This window comes from Odocoileus virginianus, chromosome 18 (assembly GCF_023699985.2).
Source record: "Odocoileus virginianus isolate 20LAN1187 ecotype Illinois chromosome 18, Ovbor_1.2, whole genome shotgun sequence".
Classification (NCBI taxonomy): domain Eukaryota; kingdom Metazoa; phylum Chordata; class Mammalia; order Artiodactyla; family Cervidae; genus Odocoileus; species Odocoileus virginianus.
The window spans coordinates 30,662,008-30,679,311 of record NC_069691.1 but is presented as its reverse complement, the minus strand read 5'-3'; the positions used below and the strand labels follow the sequence as shown (position 1 = coordinate 30,679,311).

At 34.8% G+C, this 17,304-nt stretch overlaps 1 protein-coding gene across 10 annotated transcripts in view; it reads left to right on the top strand.

The window, feature by feature from the left end:
• The window catches only part of NFIB (nuclear factor I B), a 244,191-nt gene that overhangs the window by 159,185 nt on the left and 67,702 nt on the right, over positions 1–17,304 (top strand). For all 10 annotated transcript variants that reach the window (XM_070480519.1, XM_020875051.2, XM_020875064.2 and 7 more), the window contains exon 4: positions 12,518–12,586. In XM_070480519.1, coding sequence (XP_070336620.1) covers positions 12,518–12,586 — 69 coding nt within the window. The remainder of the gene's footprint in view (positions 1–12,517; positions 12,587–17,304) is intronic.

Genomic DNA, 17,304 nt, shown 5'->3' with positions numbered 1-17,304 from the left:
CAAAAATTTTCCTGACTATATTGACTATTCCTTATTCATTTGTGATTCTTTTGGAAATATTACCTTCTAAAAATTTCAACCCCATTGTTTGTAGATTAAAGAGGTAATTTATTTATATTTTATTAAGGTATAATTGACATATAATAAATTGTATATCTACCTGTTATATATACATATATCTATGTATATGAAAATGAAGAGAATAAATACTTATCAAATATCCAAAGCCATGTATTTATGTGTGTGTTTCTGCTCTATCTCATTGATCTATCTTTTGCCAATACCAAATGTTTTCTTGATTTCTGTAAGTTTATAATAAGATTTTTAAATTATCTTTGTGTCCTCCAGAAAAGGCAGTGGCACCCCATTCCAGTACTCTTGCCTGGAAAATCCCATGGACGGAGGAGCCTGGTAGGCTGCAGTCCATGGGGTCATTAAGAATAGGACACGACTGAGCAACTTCCCTTCCACTTTTCACTTTCATGCATTGGAGAAGGGAATGGCAACCCACTCCAGTGTTCTTGCCTGGAGAATCCCAGGGATGGGGGAGCCTAGTGGGTTTCCGGCTATAGGGTCGCACAGAGTCGGACACAACTGAAGCAACTTAGCAGCAGCAGCCTCTATATTTTCATGTAAACAGAATCAACTTGTCAGATTCTAACCACAAAAGCCTGCTAGAATTTTGACTTAGAGTAGTGAGACTTCACGCTAGGTCTTTTTAGGCGTATAGCAAAATAATGATCATTAGCTATCTAACATAAAGTCTACCCTTCTGGCTTAATTTCTGATTCAGATTATCCCATAATTCACTAAAACTTCCATGAGTATATATAAAGCCTTGAAAAGTTTTTTCTAAGTACACAAAAACTGAGGCTGAAGGACAGAATGTTGGAGGCTTATCCTGTAACTACACTACTAGCGTAGTTAGAGTGAACCTAAAAAGTGAAGTTCTTCATATCTTTTAATTCATGAAAGATAGAAGTTTGATTCCTTGAGAAATTGAAGACATTTAAGCTTGATTCTATTGCATTACCGTCCTGTAGGTTCAGAGCATTTTTTCTATATCAACTTAAAAGACTATAAACCCAGAGAACAACAGGGTTAAGAAATGAGGTATCGAAAGGGAGTGAAGAGCATAGGAAAAGATCTAGCAGTCTGATTACTTTTCCTAACAGGAATCTTTCAAAAATTATCCACTCTGTGCTAGAGTCTAACTCCTTAATACAACAGAGAAGGCCTTTTGTAAACTTGTTCCTTTCTGTCCTTCCAGAACCATGCATTACAGAAAAGTGAGGGTTTTCATGTACTACTAGGTAGGATCTTCCATATCTAGAGTGGAGTGAGAACAGCCCTCTGCTTCATAGTAAAGGTTCATTAGGTGAAGGACCAGCAGTCACTGGAAATTGATTAGTTTGGAAATTCCACTGTTATTCATACTACTGCTGCCATCACAAATAATCATTTATTAAACCCTAAACCTTCATACATATATTTTCTTATTTAATAGTCACTTGAAATCTGTGAGTTCAGCATTACTATCTTTATTCCCATTTCACCAATAAGAATTGGAGGCAGGGGGTGGGGAGTAGAGAATTTAAGTATTTTATTCAGAGTCATTAATAAAAAAAAAAGCCTGAAAATTGAACTGATATAGAGTTTAAAGTGCCAGAGCCTGTCATATAACACTCAAGAAATGGTAGCCACTCTTGTATTATTATCATCATTATTATCATTATTATTATTACTTATTTATATTAAGTAATTTAATCAAATTTATCCAGCTAGTAAATGATAACAAAAGAATCCACATCCAGTTATGTTAATTCTACAACCCTCTATCTCAATCTAAAAAACTGTATGCTTTTTTTGAAGCACAACCCTAAATTTGAGTGACCTATAGGTAAACAGTAAACAACCAACTATGTCCTTGGAGAAATATTGAAGAACAAGGGAAGGGGTCTATCATTAAGATCCAGAAGAACATACCTTTAAAAATGAAGAACTAGAAGAAAATTTCAGAGAAACATTTTATTTCCTTAGAAAAGGGGCTTACATAAAATGAACAGATGAAAGAAGCGCTTCAATGAACAGAACATCATGTGAGTTAAGAAAAATTAGCAGGAAATCTAAAACTTTTCATACAGTTAAAATCTATATTGGAAAATAAAAAAGGTAACTGATACTGTGTAAATAATCACTGATACAGAGGACAAACTTGAAATATTTGTTCCAAAAGTAAAGGAAAAGAGCAGAGAGGTTGAAACTAGGAAAAAGGTTTATGATGGAAGAATAGAAAATCAAACATTAATTTAGGTTTTCTTGTTAAGAAATCAGAACTTTTAGGAAGGAAATAGAATCACGGACAAATGAAGAAAACTTTATGAGCTAAAAATGATCTAAATATGCCGATTAAAAGGGCTAATATACCCAGCCAATAGAAATAATATCTAAATATTATGCTGTTGCAGTTTTTGTATTTCATAAGTGGAAAGGAGAATCTTGTAGAGATTAGAGAAAACAGTTACCTGAATTTCTTTTAATGTTTGAGGAATTTTATTTCTAGTCAAAGGTGATATAAATATATTCTTTATTATTTGCTGTCTCAAAAAATAGGAAAGAAAAAATTTTTTTCGTTGTAAAAAATTTTCTTGAAAACCTGTTGCAGTTGACAAAATGATGCACCAAGAAAAAAAAATTAGTAGGAGAAAATCCTTGGATATATACTGATAGTTATAAATATCCTGTAACTCCTGTAACTAAAGAATTGCAGGTGGATTCTTTACCATCTGAGGCATCAGGGAAGCCCAATAGAATAATAATGAAAATAATAAGCAGAAATTTATGTCTAAGTAATGGGCAGAAGGAGCCTGGCAGGCTATAGGGTTGCAAAGAGTTGGACATAACTGAAGCAACTTAGCATGCAAGCCAAGTATTGTAAAGAAGGTTATAGACATAATTTCCTATGTAAAATGCAGTTCTTGAATATAAATATCAACAACAATAACAATTATCTGGGTCTCAAATTGCAGATCATGTTTTTTTAAATTGTAAAATACATATAAAATTTACCATTTTAAGTGTAAAGTTCAGTAGTGTAAAGTTTATTCATTCTGTTGGACAGCTGGTCTCTGGAACTTCTTCATCTTGCAAAACTGAAGCTCTGTACCCATTAAATAACAACTCGCCCTTCTCTCTTCCCCCATTCTTCTTTGTTTCTTATGAGTTTTTCTGCTCTAGATACCTCACCTAAGTGAAATCATACAATATTTGACTTTTTGTTACTGGTTTATTACAGACTACATTTTTAAGGACTGAAAAGAGGCAGAGGTTTGAAGAGGTTGGATAACTAAGAATGGCAGACTGATTTTGTCCTTTCAGGATGATTTATTTTGGCTTTTGCCAAAGAGTCTTTACCATTTGCATTTATCTCATTTTCTGCTTAGATTTGTTATCAGGGAAGCCTTCTTCTCTTTGTGGAGTCATGTATATTCTGAGCCTCAATTGACATAATCATGTGTTGTATCTTGTTGTCATTTGTTTGTTTTTTAATTTTTTCTCAATTATATGGATAAATTTCCTGACAGTGAACTGCCCTCATTTCTGAAATAAACTCTAATGATAATATAGTGTATCAGTCTTTTGATAACAGTATTATATTCAGTTTAAATATATGAATTGAATGCATTCAATTTTATCTAGGATTCTCAAAGTTGCATTAACTGCCACTTTTGTTTGCATAAATGCATAACATTCATTTATGTTTGCATGATTTTTGGTTGGTTGTTTGCTTGCTTTGTTTTGATAAGGGACATTGCAAGTTGAGTTATTTAAACTTTGCAGTCCTAATGAAGGGTTATGAGAGAGCCTTCTTCATAAGGTAGCTTGTCATCATTCTCTGCACCTTGGAGACTGTAAAAAGGATTGAGATTTGAAGGCAAGGTAAAGGATAGCTCAGATCTAGCTGTGTACCCATCTGTACCTGATGCCATTTTTAAAGGTGGTTTTCAAAATACTTTTTCATGTTGTCCTATGATTTTCAAATTTTAAAGTGCACGTGAGCTCATTAAGCTGCTGATTTTAAGCATCTCAGTGGAACCTGAGCTTCTGCATTTCTAATAAGCTCTCAGGTTATGCCAATGCATTTGGTTCTGGAATCACATTTTGAATACCAAGAGACTAGCATGGTGGTCCCCAAATTTTGTTGCACATTGGAATCACCTGGGGAACTTTTAGAACATCTGCATGTCTGGGACACATCCATACCAATTAAATCAGAATAGCTGGGAGTGGATACCAAGCATAAATTGTTTTTCAAGAACCCCATGGGCTTCAATGATCAGTGAATTTGGGGAACCACTGTACAAATTGTTTTGTTCAGGTTCCACTTGCTGAATTTTGATTACTTCTAGTTTCCTAAGTAATTGCCCATTAAAGTTTCAAAGTCAATAAGTTGCATGTTTTAATCTCTCATAATTTTTTACTGCATTTGGTTTCTAAGGTTGTGTCTCCCTTGTATTCTTGTACTTGAAGCTTGTAAATGATTTTTTTGTTTTGCTTGACTTTTCAGAGAACCATATTTCCTTTTTTGCTTTAAATATTCCCCTTTTCCCCCATATTATTAATTTCAGCTTTTGTCTTTAATTCCCTTTATAATTTTTCTTGGATTGTTTTGTTGTTTTTCTATGGTGAATAATTTTCCTTTTTTTAATTTTTTGTCTTTCTTTCTTCATTGCTTCCTAGATAGTTGACAATTTTTCTTTTGATTTTCTGTTTGATTCATTACTTATTTTCTTAATTTTCATGTAGTCTAAAAGATATGGTAACTTTTCTTTTCACTTTTAGTTTTATTTGCCAAAGATGAGACAGAATGTCCTGATGGCCAGAAAAAATTCTCTGCTTTTAAGAATTGGTTAACATTTTCTTTTTGGTAAAGGACATGATCAGTTTTTGTAAAATGTCTGTAGATACACCAACAAAGTATAAATTGTATTTGAACGATAGAAAGTGAGTCTTTATCTAACAGTGATGTTCATATCTAAGAGAGATGTATTCTGAATTCTCACTATAATTATATTTTTATTAAGTTTCTTGTATTTTATTGACTTTCATTTTATTCATTTTCCAGAATATTTTTGGTGCATGTGAGATATGTGATTTATCTTATTCATTAATTATGTACTTCATTAATAATGTTCTTTATCCTGCTTATTGTAATTCACCTTAAATTGCATCTTAACCATTGCTAATTGACACTGATTTGTTTTTTTTTTAATTTGCCTACATTCTTTGCCTACTATTTTATTTTCAACTTTTTGTTCTTATTCTCATTTTGTTTTAAGTATGTTCCTTAAAAATAGCTAGATTTTGTTTGCTTTAGTTAATCTAATGCCCTCTATGGGATAATTCAGTTCACTCTTGTAATGATTGATATACTTGATTTTATTCTTCCTATTTTACTTTATAGTAATCATTTATTTTTACATCTTATATTCTTATTTTGACTGTCTTGATTAGCTCCTATTATATTTTGTTTCCTCACTGTAAAATTTTACCTTCCCTTTCCCTACTCTTAGAATTAAATACCTCTTTTGTTATTATTTGAAAATAATAATACAGCTTGACTTACAATAATACATATTGACTTAGTGGTGCTATGATTATCACCTGTATTTTAGAGAAGAGAAATAGGGGGCATAGAACAATTGCTTAGCTTTCCTTAAGTTTACATAGTAAGTGACACAGAGTTAATTTATTAGTATAGTTTAGTGTAATTTAATATAATTATATTAATTATAGTATATTATAACAATATATAATATTTATTCTACTATAATTTCAATACAGTAAAAATAAACATTGTCCACTTAGTAAACCATAAAGTATATGTGCTAAGAAATTTAAAAACCTGCAAGAATTTATTTTCTTTAATAATTTATAATAATATTGTCTCAAGGCCAGAAAATAGGAATAAATTTCTTGAAAGACTCATAGTTGTCTAAGAATCTTCACTGAAACAGATTTTGGGGAGATGATTTTACCAGTGAGTTTTTCTAGACTTTCAACTTTTTGTATTTTATTTTCATAAATGATAGTGACTCATCCAAACCATTTTATGAAGCACACATATAACCCTGATATAAAAACTTAGCAAATAAAATACAAAAATCCCACAAAAGTATCCCATCTACATATAGAGGATTTGGAAGAAACTGTTAATAAACCAATTCAACAGTAAATTAAAAGAGGTATGTACCATGAACCAACAAAGATAGTTTAATTTAAGAATTTAAGAATATGTAACAACAAAAATTCTGTAAGGGATAAAAAGGATAATCTCTTCAAGACCGAAAAGGCGTTTAATAATAACAACTATTCTAATCAGAAAACTTTAAAAAACTCTGAGAAAGCTAGAAAGTGAATATGTCAAATGCTGAGAAAGGAATCAGTCATCAATGAATAGCCAAATTATTATTAACTGTGAAACTCTAGAAGTATTCTCATTAATTTTATGAGTAAATATTCCTGCTAGCACTCTTATTATTTTACATATATTTGAATGTTCTCTTCAAAGAAATAATGAGTATGTCTCTGAAAAAATCCTACCTTATTATAATTAGTGAAAATTATAGCATTAATGTAATGATATCTTTTCTCTATCAACTATCCACAATTTAAAACAAATCCCATTAATATGACTAATATGTAATTCTGGCAACAGGGAGGTGACATGAAACACTCATGATCTGCCTGAGGGAATATAAATTGGCAAAAACCTTTATGGAAAGTAGCTTGACAGTTTTTACCAAGAGCTTTAAAAGAGTTTATGTCCTTTGACCCAGTAATTCCACTTCTGGGAACTCCAGCCTAAGAAAATCACAAGAATTGCTGACAAAGATTTGTGTATGAGGATGTTAATGGCAGTGCTGTTTATAATATTTTTTTAAATGGGAAATAACCTAAAATGCCAAACAATGGAAAAGTGGTCAAATAAAGTGTGATACAGCCATGCAGTATAATATGATACAGGCATTAAAATCATGCTATTTAATCTAAAGGAAAAGATATAATGTTAATTAGAAAAAGTCAGGATATGCCTTTATTTAAATTTGATATCAATTTTATAAAAATACATATTTATTATATATGTAGGAAAGTTTTAATGGACTGGAAGGAAAAACATAAAAAAATATATTAATGTAGTACTATCAGAGTGTGTTAAAGTCAGAAAGGTTCTCTCTGCCAGATCATGTAAATAACCACCAGGGATTTACATTTCATATTGAAGGACAAACTTCATTCTAAACTAATACTAAATGTTATCCTTAGCTGTAGGCTGAGGTTCAGTCTATGTGCAGACACTCATTGTCTTTGCAATAATTAGTGTATCTATTTTATAATCATAGTTTCCATCCTTAACCATGGACAGTTCAGACCAGTTAGGAAAATGAAGAGAGAGCTGTCTTACAACACCACTACCAGAAAATCACCAGTCTGTTGGGTTTTGTAGCTGAAGTTTTATGAAGATCAGCAAAGAGCTAGTATGAAATAATCTAGTGTTCTTGCCCTTTGCAGCCGTTAGCAAAAGGATTTAGGCATCTTTACACTTGGTTGAAGGAAGTGAACAATTGGAATCCCACAGCTGGAGCCTGCCTGTGAGATATCCAGTGTCCTCTTCTTTTTCCAAATGAACAGCTCAAGGAAACTAACAGGAAAACAGCCATGCAAGAAAAAGTGGAATCTAAGCATTTCAGTGGGCTTTTGAGACACTGTTATCCAATTTCCTATCCATAATGAGAATTCTTAAATGCAGTAGTGGGGGGAGGGGTCTTGATATCCACTGGGAAACCCCATATGTTTGTAGATACAGGTTTCCTCATCTGTAAAATGGTAACAGCTTGAGGATAACTGCAAACCTGGCATGAACTCATGCTTTCTAAGATTTTCGTAGCTTGGTGTGTCTTGGTTATTATTACCTTTGCAAGGTTTCACATTGCTTTCTAGGACTTTTCTTATTGGGTGACAAATCTGTTTACTGAGCCAAAAAAACAGTTCCTGGACTATGCAGAATAAGTCTAATCCACCATCTACATTAACAGTCCTTCAAATACTCGAAGACAGCTTTCATGAATTTAATAACTGCTTTCTGTGGGATTTTTTTTTTTTAATTTCAAGAATAGAACACAGTAGACCATAAAAATGAGCCATTATCAGTCTTCCTTTGGATTTTCTGTGTAAATGTTGTTTAACATTTAAATGGTGCTGATTATAATTTGAGATATTAGCAGTTAGATATGCCATTGTGTCACTCTGTTATTGTTTGTAAAAGAGGTTAAACACTATATTAACTTCTGAGTAGTGATTTATTGTTGCTTTTGTTAGAGAAAAATAAAAAGTGTAAAATAATATAATTTGATATTGCCTTTGAGAATTTTCAGTTTGCAAAGGTCTTTATTTCCTACTCAATTTTATTTTTTAAAAACCATACATGTAGTGTAAATACAGCATCACATAAATGCTAAGTTGTTCTTTGCTTCCTGGCATAAGCTGTTGTGTAATATTGCTCTCTAACCATTAAGCAGCTGCTCTGTTGGAGAGATGCTCATATTTCCTTTGGTAGATAAAGGGAGTTTGCTAACTGTCTCCAAATTGCTTTAAGATCTTTGGCCTTTGTGTCAGCTATTCTAGATTCACAGTGGTCTATATAACACATGCAAACCATATTTTTAGGAGGCCCCGACAGCCTGGAGGTTACAGATGGGGTTGTGTTAACAGCAAGAACCTGCATTTTGCTGAATCTTACCTTCTATAGTGTATAGCAGGGCTCATGACCCCCTGCGTGATCCTCTCCAGTTATTTTGCCATAGTCCTTAAGTTCTATCTCTTGTATGCTTGTGAGCAAGCACAATTAGCTGTCCAAGGACCATGTCATCCACTGGTTCTTTTCTTTAGGCGACCTCATCTTGCGTAATGCCTGTCCACTGTAAAGGCTGTGCTGCATGCAGAGATGCATGAAGGGGGCAGCTGTCTGCTTTAGGTGTCTCTCCCAGGCTTCCAGTTGGCTGATTCCCACCAACCCCCTTCCCTGGCCGGCATAAGGTCATTGTGTCACTGTTACCTTGCTATGCCCCATGCAGGAGTGGAGCCCAGTGGGACCTATGATGTTGCATTTTTGCTTGTGGGTGCCAAAGCAGTTTGGACATACTTCTAATGCCTTTCACCATTTTAGTAAAATAGCTCTTTGTTTTCCTTGTAGATCCAGATTCCTTAGAACTTGGGGAATTGGGGATAGGGAGTGGAGAAGCATCCTGCAACATTCTGAATTGCCTTCCCCTTTCCACGTGATAGTCATTGTGTTTGTCTGTGTGTGACTGTCTTGCTGTCTTCCTCCTGGTAGGGTTACCTTGAGGTGGCTATTTGCTACTTTAGGATTTGGTTCCTAATGGACCACACATCATTCCATCTTAATGAATATGACTAGAGCATGACTAAGAAGCAAATAGAGTCCTGACTACTCTGGAGTAATAAGGAAATGAACTTCAGATAATATCTATATATTGAAATGTTAGCCTGCATTGTTCAGTCACTAAGTCATATCTGCCTCTTTGCAACCCCGTAGATTGCAGCACCCCAGGCTTCCCTGTCCTTCACTATCTCCCGGAGTTTGCTCAAATTCATGTCCATTGAGTCAGTGATGCCATCCAACCATCTGTCACTCCTTTCTTCTCCTGACCTCAATCTTTCCCAGCATCAGAGTATATATGATATAATTTATATAAATAAATTGAAATATTTACTATTTATTCACCTATTTGTCAACTTGTAAATATTTGTGAACTGTTTGAACACTCCTAGTGCCTTGGTGGTTGTTTCGTATTAAATGCCTAAAGTTGTACATTAGTTACACAACAAGTTAGAGATATAATCTGTAATCATTGCACTTTCCTATTCTGCCCAATAACTTAAATAAACTCCTAAGCAAACAAATTCCAGGGAATAATAAGAATCAGTAAAATTATCCTTCAGTCTTAAGCTATCTTTATCTTCATTGTTATAAAATTATTAACGTATGCATTTGTGACCATATTTCAAGAAGTTGAATTTTACAGTTTTTTTCTGCAAGTGTTTACTGGTTAGTGTATATGTGGGCTCTGACTTGGTTGTGAGGGGAGAAACAGAGGAACAGAACCCAGTCACTCCCCCAAATAAGAAAAAACACAAGACTTGAAAACAGTTATCTTGGAAAACTTAAATGTACAAAGTGATGTAAAGTAAGTACAAACCAGGTGCTATGTGAATATAGAAAAAGAGATCTTTTTTAGCTGGCACAGGGGTTGGGAGAGGAAGGTGGAGACACAGATTATGGATGGTGGTTGAGCAGGACATGGAAGGCTGAGAGTTGAGTGTGGATAGAGGGCCTTCTGATCAGAGAATGACATGCGGGTGGGTCTTTAAAGAGTGCAAATGGGTCAAGACAAATAACCTTGTCTGATTGGAGAAGCACACGAGCTGTCATCATGATAGGTAAAGTCTCTCTGTTTAATGTATTTGTCATATATAAAATGTTTGCTATACATAAAGTACAGTGTAAGCTACTATACTTTAGAACAACAAAAACAATAATGATAACCTATCAGGAAATTAAAGTGTCTTTGTCTCCAACTTCAGAGTGGGAGTTGATGGCCTTTTTTGTCTCAGTGGCTTCTAGCACTTTGTACAATGGTTTCCATCTGAAAGTTTCTCAGTAATCACTGAAATGAATTCAACCTGACAGAAAATTAATTGCTCAAGAAGTAGGCGTTTCTTAAAATAGAGCTGCTTTAAGTGGGGACATTTAGTTCTTATCCTCTTAAAAATGTATATCTTTTTTAAAGTAATGATTTAATATGAGACCTGAGTTTTATCACCAGCTGAGATCTCATAATTTCTTCTCATTCTTTTATTCTTTTTCTAAAGAAGGTGAATGGATGGATATAAAACAGTGTTCAGACTGCCTTCAGACATGCACAGCTCCTCTGTTTATTACCAACAGTGAAGTATATGTACTAATTAAATGATTTTCTGTCTTTTCATGCTCTGTATGGTTAAAAAGTAGGGTGGTGACTTTCATTCTGGTAAAGTTTCTAAATGATTATTTATAGTTATCTTGAGACTGGAATTCAGTGTGTGCATGATTGTTGCCTCCACGAGCCAGTCCTAATTTATTGGTGATGTTTAATCTGTGCCTACTCTGCATTTTATATTTTTATCTCACTTATTCATAACTGTAAGATAGCTAATTTTTGATATTATCTTTAATATATAAATGAAAACTCTGAGGCACAAAGAGTATAATGTTCCAGGATAATTATTATTATTAATTTCTGTAAGTTCATTATTAATTATGATTAATTATTCCAGGATGCCATGGTGGCAAAGTGTAGTCAGGAGTCAAACCCCAGTTCTTTGACGTGAGTGTACCATGTTGCTAAACCACCATGCCTGTCTTTCCTACACTAAATCCAACCTCTCAGTCAGCCCTGAAGTGTTCTGCAGCATTGGATCAAATTGCCATTTCTTGGAATTTGGTTTTTTCCTGGAAGCATTTGAATACTGAGGATTTTCACACTTGCTCTCTCCCTGGGGCAGCAGAGAGTAGCCATATTCCTTCTACTTGAGGTGTCCTCCCCCTCCTCAGCACCATTAAACTTTCTTTTCGTTGGTTGGAACCTGGGGACAGGACAGTCGGTGAGAGTCCCATCTCCAGTCCTGGGCAGAGCTAGGCCAGCCAGAGAGCCTGTTTGACTTACTCTGGCTCCTGACCCAGGGAGGTCTCTGAAGGGTCAGGAGGCATCCTGGAGGTCGGGCCTCACCACTGTTTGCCAGAAAAGGGATCCTGTTTTTGAAATGGAGTAGCAGGGAGTGGCAGCAGGGTGAGAAAGCAGTGAAATTGTGTGAGGTGTATTAAAGGTGCGCGGAAATAGGTCCGTGTGAAGTATTTGCTCTGTGTACTGGTTCTGCTTTTGTGTGATTCAGGAAGGGAACAAAGGTGGGAGGGCTGGTAACAGCAACTCACTTTTCTTTACTCAGGGAAGGATTTGTTAAAGAACAGTGGTTTCCAGAGATCTTTGAAGTAATTCCAACAAGGTGCTAATTGTGGTTGTGGTTTTCCTTTCTCTTTCCTTTTTTTTTTTTTTTTAAATGATTGGACTTTAGCCTACCAGGTGCTACTGGCCGAGGGCCCCTAAACCTTCATTCCCTACATATGAGCCATGGCAAATAAAACCATACCAATTGCCTTGTACACTTGGAAAGTTAAAATTTTTTTCTGAGAGATTATTTAACTTCTAAACTTCAAACTTTTGTTTTAAAAGACCCAATTTGCATTTCACAAGCATTTTGTTTTTACGTGTCTTTGTTGTAAGCATACTTGGTTTTTAGTCTAACCTTTGGTTTGAAACACTTGAGTGAATTCTAGTGTTAAATCATTGATTTGCTTCCTGCTTATGTTGATCTCTTTCCTCTTGATGTTTATTTTCAGGATACCTTGAGGATAGTTTTGTAAAATCTGGAGTCTTCAATGTATCAGAACTTGTGAGGGTATCCAGAAGTAAGTAAACTCTTTTCTTATTATTTAATTATACAGTATGACTTAAAATGTTTTATATTTTGAAAGTGAAATACAGTATGAAGAGAACTATGTATTAGGAGAATTTGAGCTTTAAAATCTCTAACTTTTTTATTTCACAAGTGAATTTACTTTGTCTGGCTTTCTGAAATATTTGCATTTAAATCAGTACTTTTTGTAGTACAAAAATAATTTGGGGTTTGTTCTGCTTGCTGTGTTGTTGGTATTCATTTAACTCACTGTTCACTCTGTGACCATAGATGGTCATTATATCAAAGGAAGTGTGATTAATTAAATGTACTCAGTGTTGTTATGATAACCCACATAAGTTTCCTGTAGATAAGTGCTTTTTCATTTTGCTAACATTTTGGTGGGGGCTTGGAGATGCACAGGATATACACACTAACAGGCAGAGTGTAGAGGGATGCAGAAATTAACTTTGCAGATTGTAGTTGGATATAGATAGAAAGCATTGTTATCCAAAACAATGTCAAATTGTTTTCACTGGCCACCTCACCTGAGACACCATTCTTGGCAGCCTGGATGAGAATTTTCTTGAGTAAGTTTACCTGGTCAGCTAACTAAGCAAGGAGGAAGTTTTCTTGATCACCTCTTGAAGTTATTATTATGGTGTCTACAGATATATGTAAGAGGCAGTTCTTATCTCATTGATTATGCTGAAGGGAGTGACTCATTTCTACTTGCCCTCTTCTTTGATTTAGCTTATTTATGTACCTTTGATGGCTGTATTTTCACCTGACATTTTGATAGGGAGTGTCACAGTTTGAAATGGTTTAGTCAGATGATGTAGGGCCACTCTGGTCCCTGTTTAAGTTGTGTTTTTCACTTGGGTCAAATTCAGAGGTCATGAACAAGAATTATGATGATCCAAAAAGAACAACAAAAAAAATGAGTTAAGCATAGGTAGTACTTTAGCATGGCATTCAGTGAAGTGGTCTCCAATGCCATAGGTGACTTTGTCTTTGGAACTGTAGTTTCTCAAATACAGATTTCTGAAGTGACTAGTGCACCTAGCCTGTGTTTCAGAGAGTTCTAGAAATAAACATTTAAGAATTTAGTAGCATCCTTTCTGACATAATTCTGCAGTGGATAAATATTATGCCCCAAATACTTCTGCCTTCGTCTATTGACTTAAGGAGTAGTATAAGTGACCAACACTTCATATCCTGTATCCCTGTATCTACTGGATTCATGTTTGCTAGGCAAGAGGATTTTGGTGGTCTGCTTCATTGACCAAGGCCATGAGACTTCTGTGTTTTTCCTGATCAATATGTGTTGTGCTAAGGACTGCAATATTTGAACTTTTTATGGTAATTTTTAATTTGGAAAGGGGCGTGCCTGAGTCACTTACTGCCACTGGATGGCGTTGTGTAAGGAAGGGAGTATTTGAAGTTGTGTGTGTGTTGCTCTTTAGCAGAGAGGCTATGCTGCTACAGTTATGAGACTTTATGAAATTATTTGTTTAAATGTTTAACTTTCTCAGTTTTATATTTCTGTCCTTCTTATAAGGATAATAGCGTTATCTGTCAGAAAATATTATTAGTTCCTCATTAGAGGTAACATTATGTTAGATGCTATGGGAGAGCCATGTGAGAACTTATAAAAACCCAGGTTGATACTGTGAGAAATCTGAATTTGAAACTTAAAAAATATATTTGTATAACAGTTCAGAAGTGAGGTAAATTTAACATACATCATTCATTCTTTCTTAAATCACACTCTCATCTCAGAGATTTTTAAGTTATCTGTTACAACAAACATTACTGATTTGTAATTAGTGTGTTAATTATCTATATTCATTCATTAGCTAATTAAGTCAGCAAACATTTTCTATCCCATACGTAAATAGGTGTCTCTGAAATGCTTGAGAACTTATTCTCTTAAGGGTTTAATATAGCCACATTATAACCTTATTTACACAATTGAACTTCATTGTTTGTGAATAGGGTTTGCTAAGTGAACATCAACTTCAGCACAACCCTTTTGCTGTACATCACACATTCTGACTTCGTGAGGGTTTACGGTATGTTAATGGTTTCTGTCCTCTGGGGTTTTAATCTGGTATGACCCTCTAACGTGAATGTTGACTTTAGCTAATGAAGCTGTTCAATTTTAGGATAGTGATCTTTCTGGTGAACGACATTATCTCCATCTTAAAAGTTGATTTAGGATCAGCTTTTGGAGTGAGGAGAACAATAAGATAGATTAAGGGTTGGCCTCTAACCCTTAGAATCTGAGGTTCTTCTGAGCTTGATTTCTAAGAGGGTATTGGCAGCCTCTTAAACATGATTTGCAGTCTTAAGGCCCCTTGCTGCTCTCTGGGAGAGGTGCTAACAATGATCTTTGCATCTGATATAAGTTTTTCCTGAGGCTTTTAAATAGGCATATCTGCCAGGACTTGCTGTTCTTATACACTTTGTCATTAGATAAATTTTGTGCCTGTGCTGTTTTAGAATTTGGCCGTGTTCATTATTAATCTGATTTCTGTAATCTCCCAGTTAGTGTCAAAATGTACACTAAATTTTACATTGCTTGTGTGTAAATCTGTAGACAAAATGTTTTTGTTTCATTTTCATGAGCCATGACTAAAGCTTTACTTTCCATCTTGTCCACACACCCCTGCCTCCAGTTTTAATGAGACTTAGTTGACATGTAGCACTGTATAATTTTAAGGTATATAGCATAATGCCTTGACTGACATACACTGTGAAGTACCATAGTAAGTTTAGTTAATGTCTATCATCTCATGCAGCTGTCAAAAAGAGAGAGAAGGAGAAAATCTTATTTCCTTGTGATGAGGACTCTTAGGATCTACTCTCTTAACTGCTATATATATATATATTGTTTTGTACATTACATCCCCAGTATCTGTTTATTTTATAACTAGAAGTTTGTACATTTTGCTAACTTCCTCCAATTCTCCCTTCCCACTAATACCCACCTCTAGTAACCTTTTCTATGAGCTTGTTTTTTGTTTGTTTAGATTCCACATATAAGTGAGGTCATACAATATCTGTAGATAAATTATTTGTGTTGCTTCCTTGATATTTTGAAATAATCCTTCTGGTACAAAATTTAGAAAAAAAAATAAAATTTCCAAAGATCTGTAATTGTCATTTTCCTATAAATTATACATAGTATGCTTATGGTCAAGCAATCTGTGTTGACTGTCATGCCATATGTTTATTAAATAGGAACTACAAGTCTTTGTCTAAATATTGCATGAGCTTAATAAATTGCAGATAGTTGATATAAGAGACAACATGTAAGTTTCCTGTTGGTAACTCAGCTCTATGAATTGTATCTATTACTACCGTAGAAAGCCAAACAGATTGTTTTACTTTCACTGAGCCCCTCAAATGCCTCCTTCCAGCACTACTCTGCTTTCCAAAGTCACGTAGAACATGGTTCTAATAATAAACTTTAAAGCATGTGGTTATTGTGGGATTTCTTACCTTGCATTTTTTTAACCTCTGGTGTACCTCAAGCCACAACAAGCAACTACATTTTAACTGTCCAAAGAACTGGAGCCATTAGGCATAGTTATACATTGAAAAGTAGTATTTTTTATATAAAATGAGGCTAAATCATATTATGTAATATGTACAAGCTACCCACAGGCAGAAACTGCAGATCTTTAGAGCTGAGACTAATCTTGTATGTATTAATTTATTTTGATTTAATTTTTAATAGAGCTATCCATTGTATAGTCCTTGATTATTTCTCTGCAATAACGCATGTACCTTCTAATCACATTTTCTTTAAGAATACTTTGTTAGTCTTGGCCTGCCTGATATTGAAATACAGTTCCGCTGATAGTGAACACATTTCAGATGTCTATTAAAAATTCTAGGTAAGCAAAATTCCTTGAAAATTAATGGTCCCTTTGGAATTTTATACTCAACATGAGGTTAGTTTGGAGAGAGGGGAAGATTAAGTGGACTCTCCATTGTAGTGTGAATCTCAGAGGCTCTAGAGTTTTGTTGCCATGGGCTAGGATAAACTTTCTCTCACTGATGATCTTGAAGGCCTGGAGAAAACAGGTGAAGAAATAGAATTTATTCTTAATCATTGTTCTTTGACACCAGCCTGGCTGCTCTCCACCTTGCATGTCAGCTCTGCCCATGGCCTTGCTCTTGTAGCAGCTGCTATTTAGAGTAACTTCCCCTCAGTACCTGCCTCATCCTCTAGAGCCCTGGGCCAGCTGTGGCTTTCTGCAGATTTCTTGGACCATTCAAGCTTATATCGGATTCTTCTTCCCTTGAAATCCTATAGCATTTGTTGATCATGTCATTCTTTTGGCAGTTTCATTATAATCTGCATTGTGCTTGTATTTCTGTGTTTTTCATGAGTGTTTTGTATACCCAACTTGTTGCCCGATGTGTCTTATTAAGGACAGAAACTATCTTATATCTTAGACTGTTTTGTGTCCCATTTGGCACCTGTCAGTAATGGACACAATAACTTGTTGAATGAACAGACCTTCAGTGGATAGATTCATTTGTAGCTGTTTACTGCTTTTCATAGGGTTTTGGACTGTTTCATCTTTGCTAACCACTGTAGGTTGCCAGGGAAGAGTTTTGGGGGAGAAAGCAAGAAAAGGGAACTCACACTTGTTGAATATCTGTTATCCACTAGGCATCATGATAGGCTTTTATCACTCCTTACCTCATTTCATC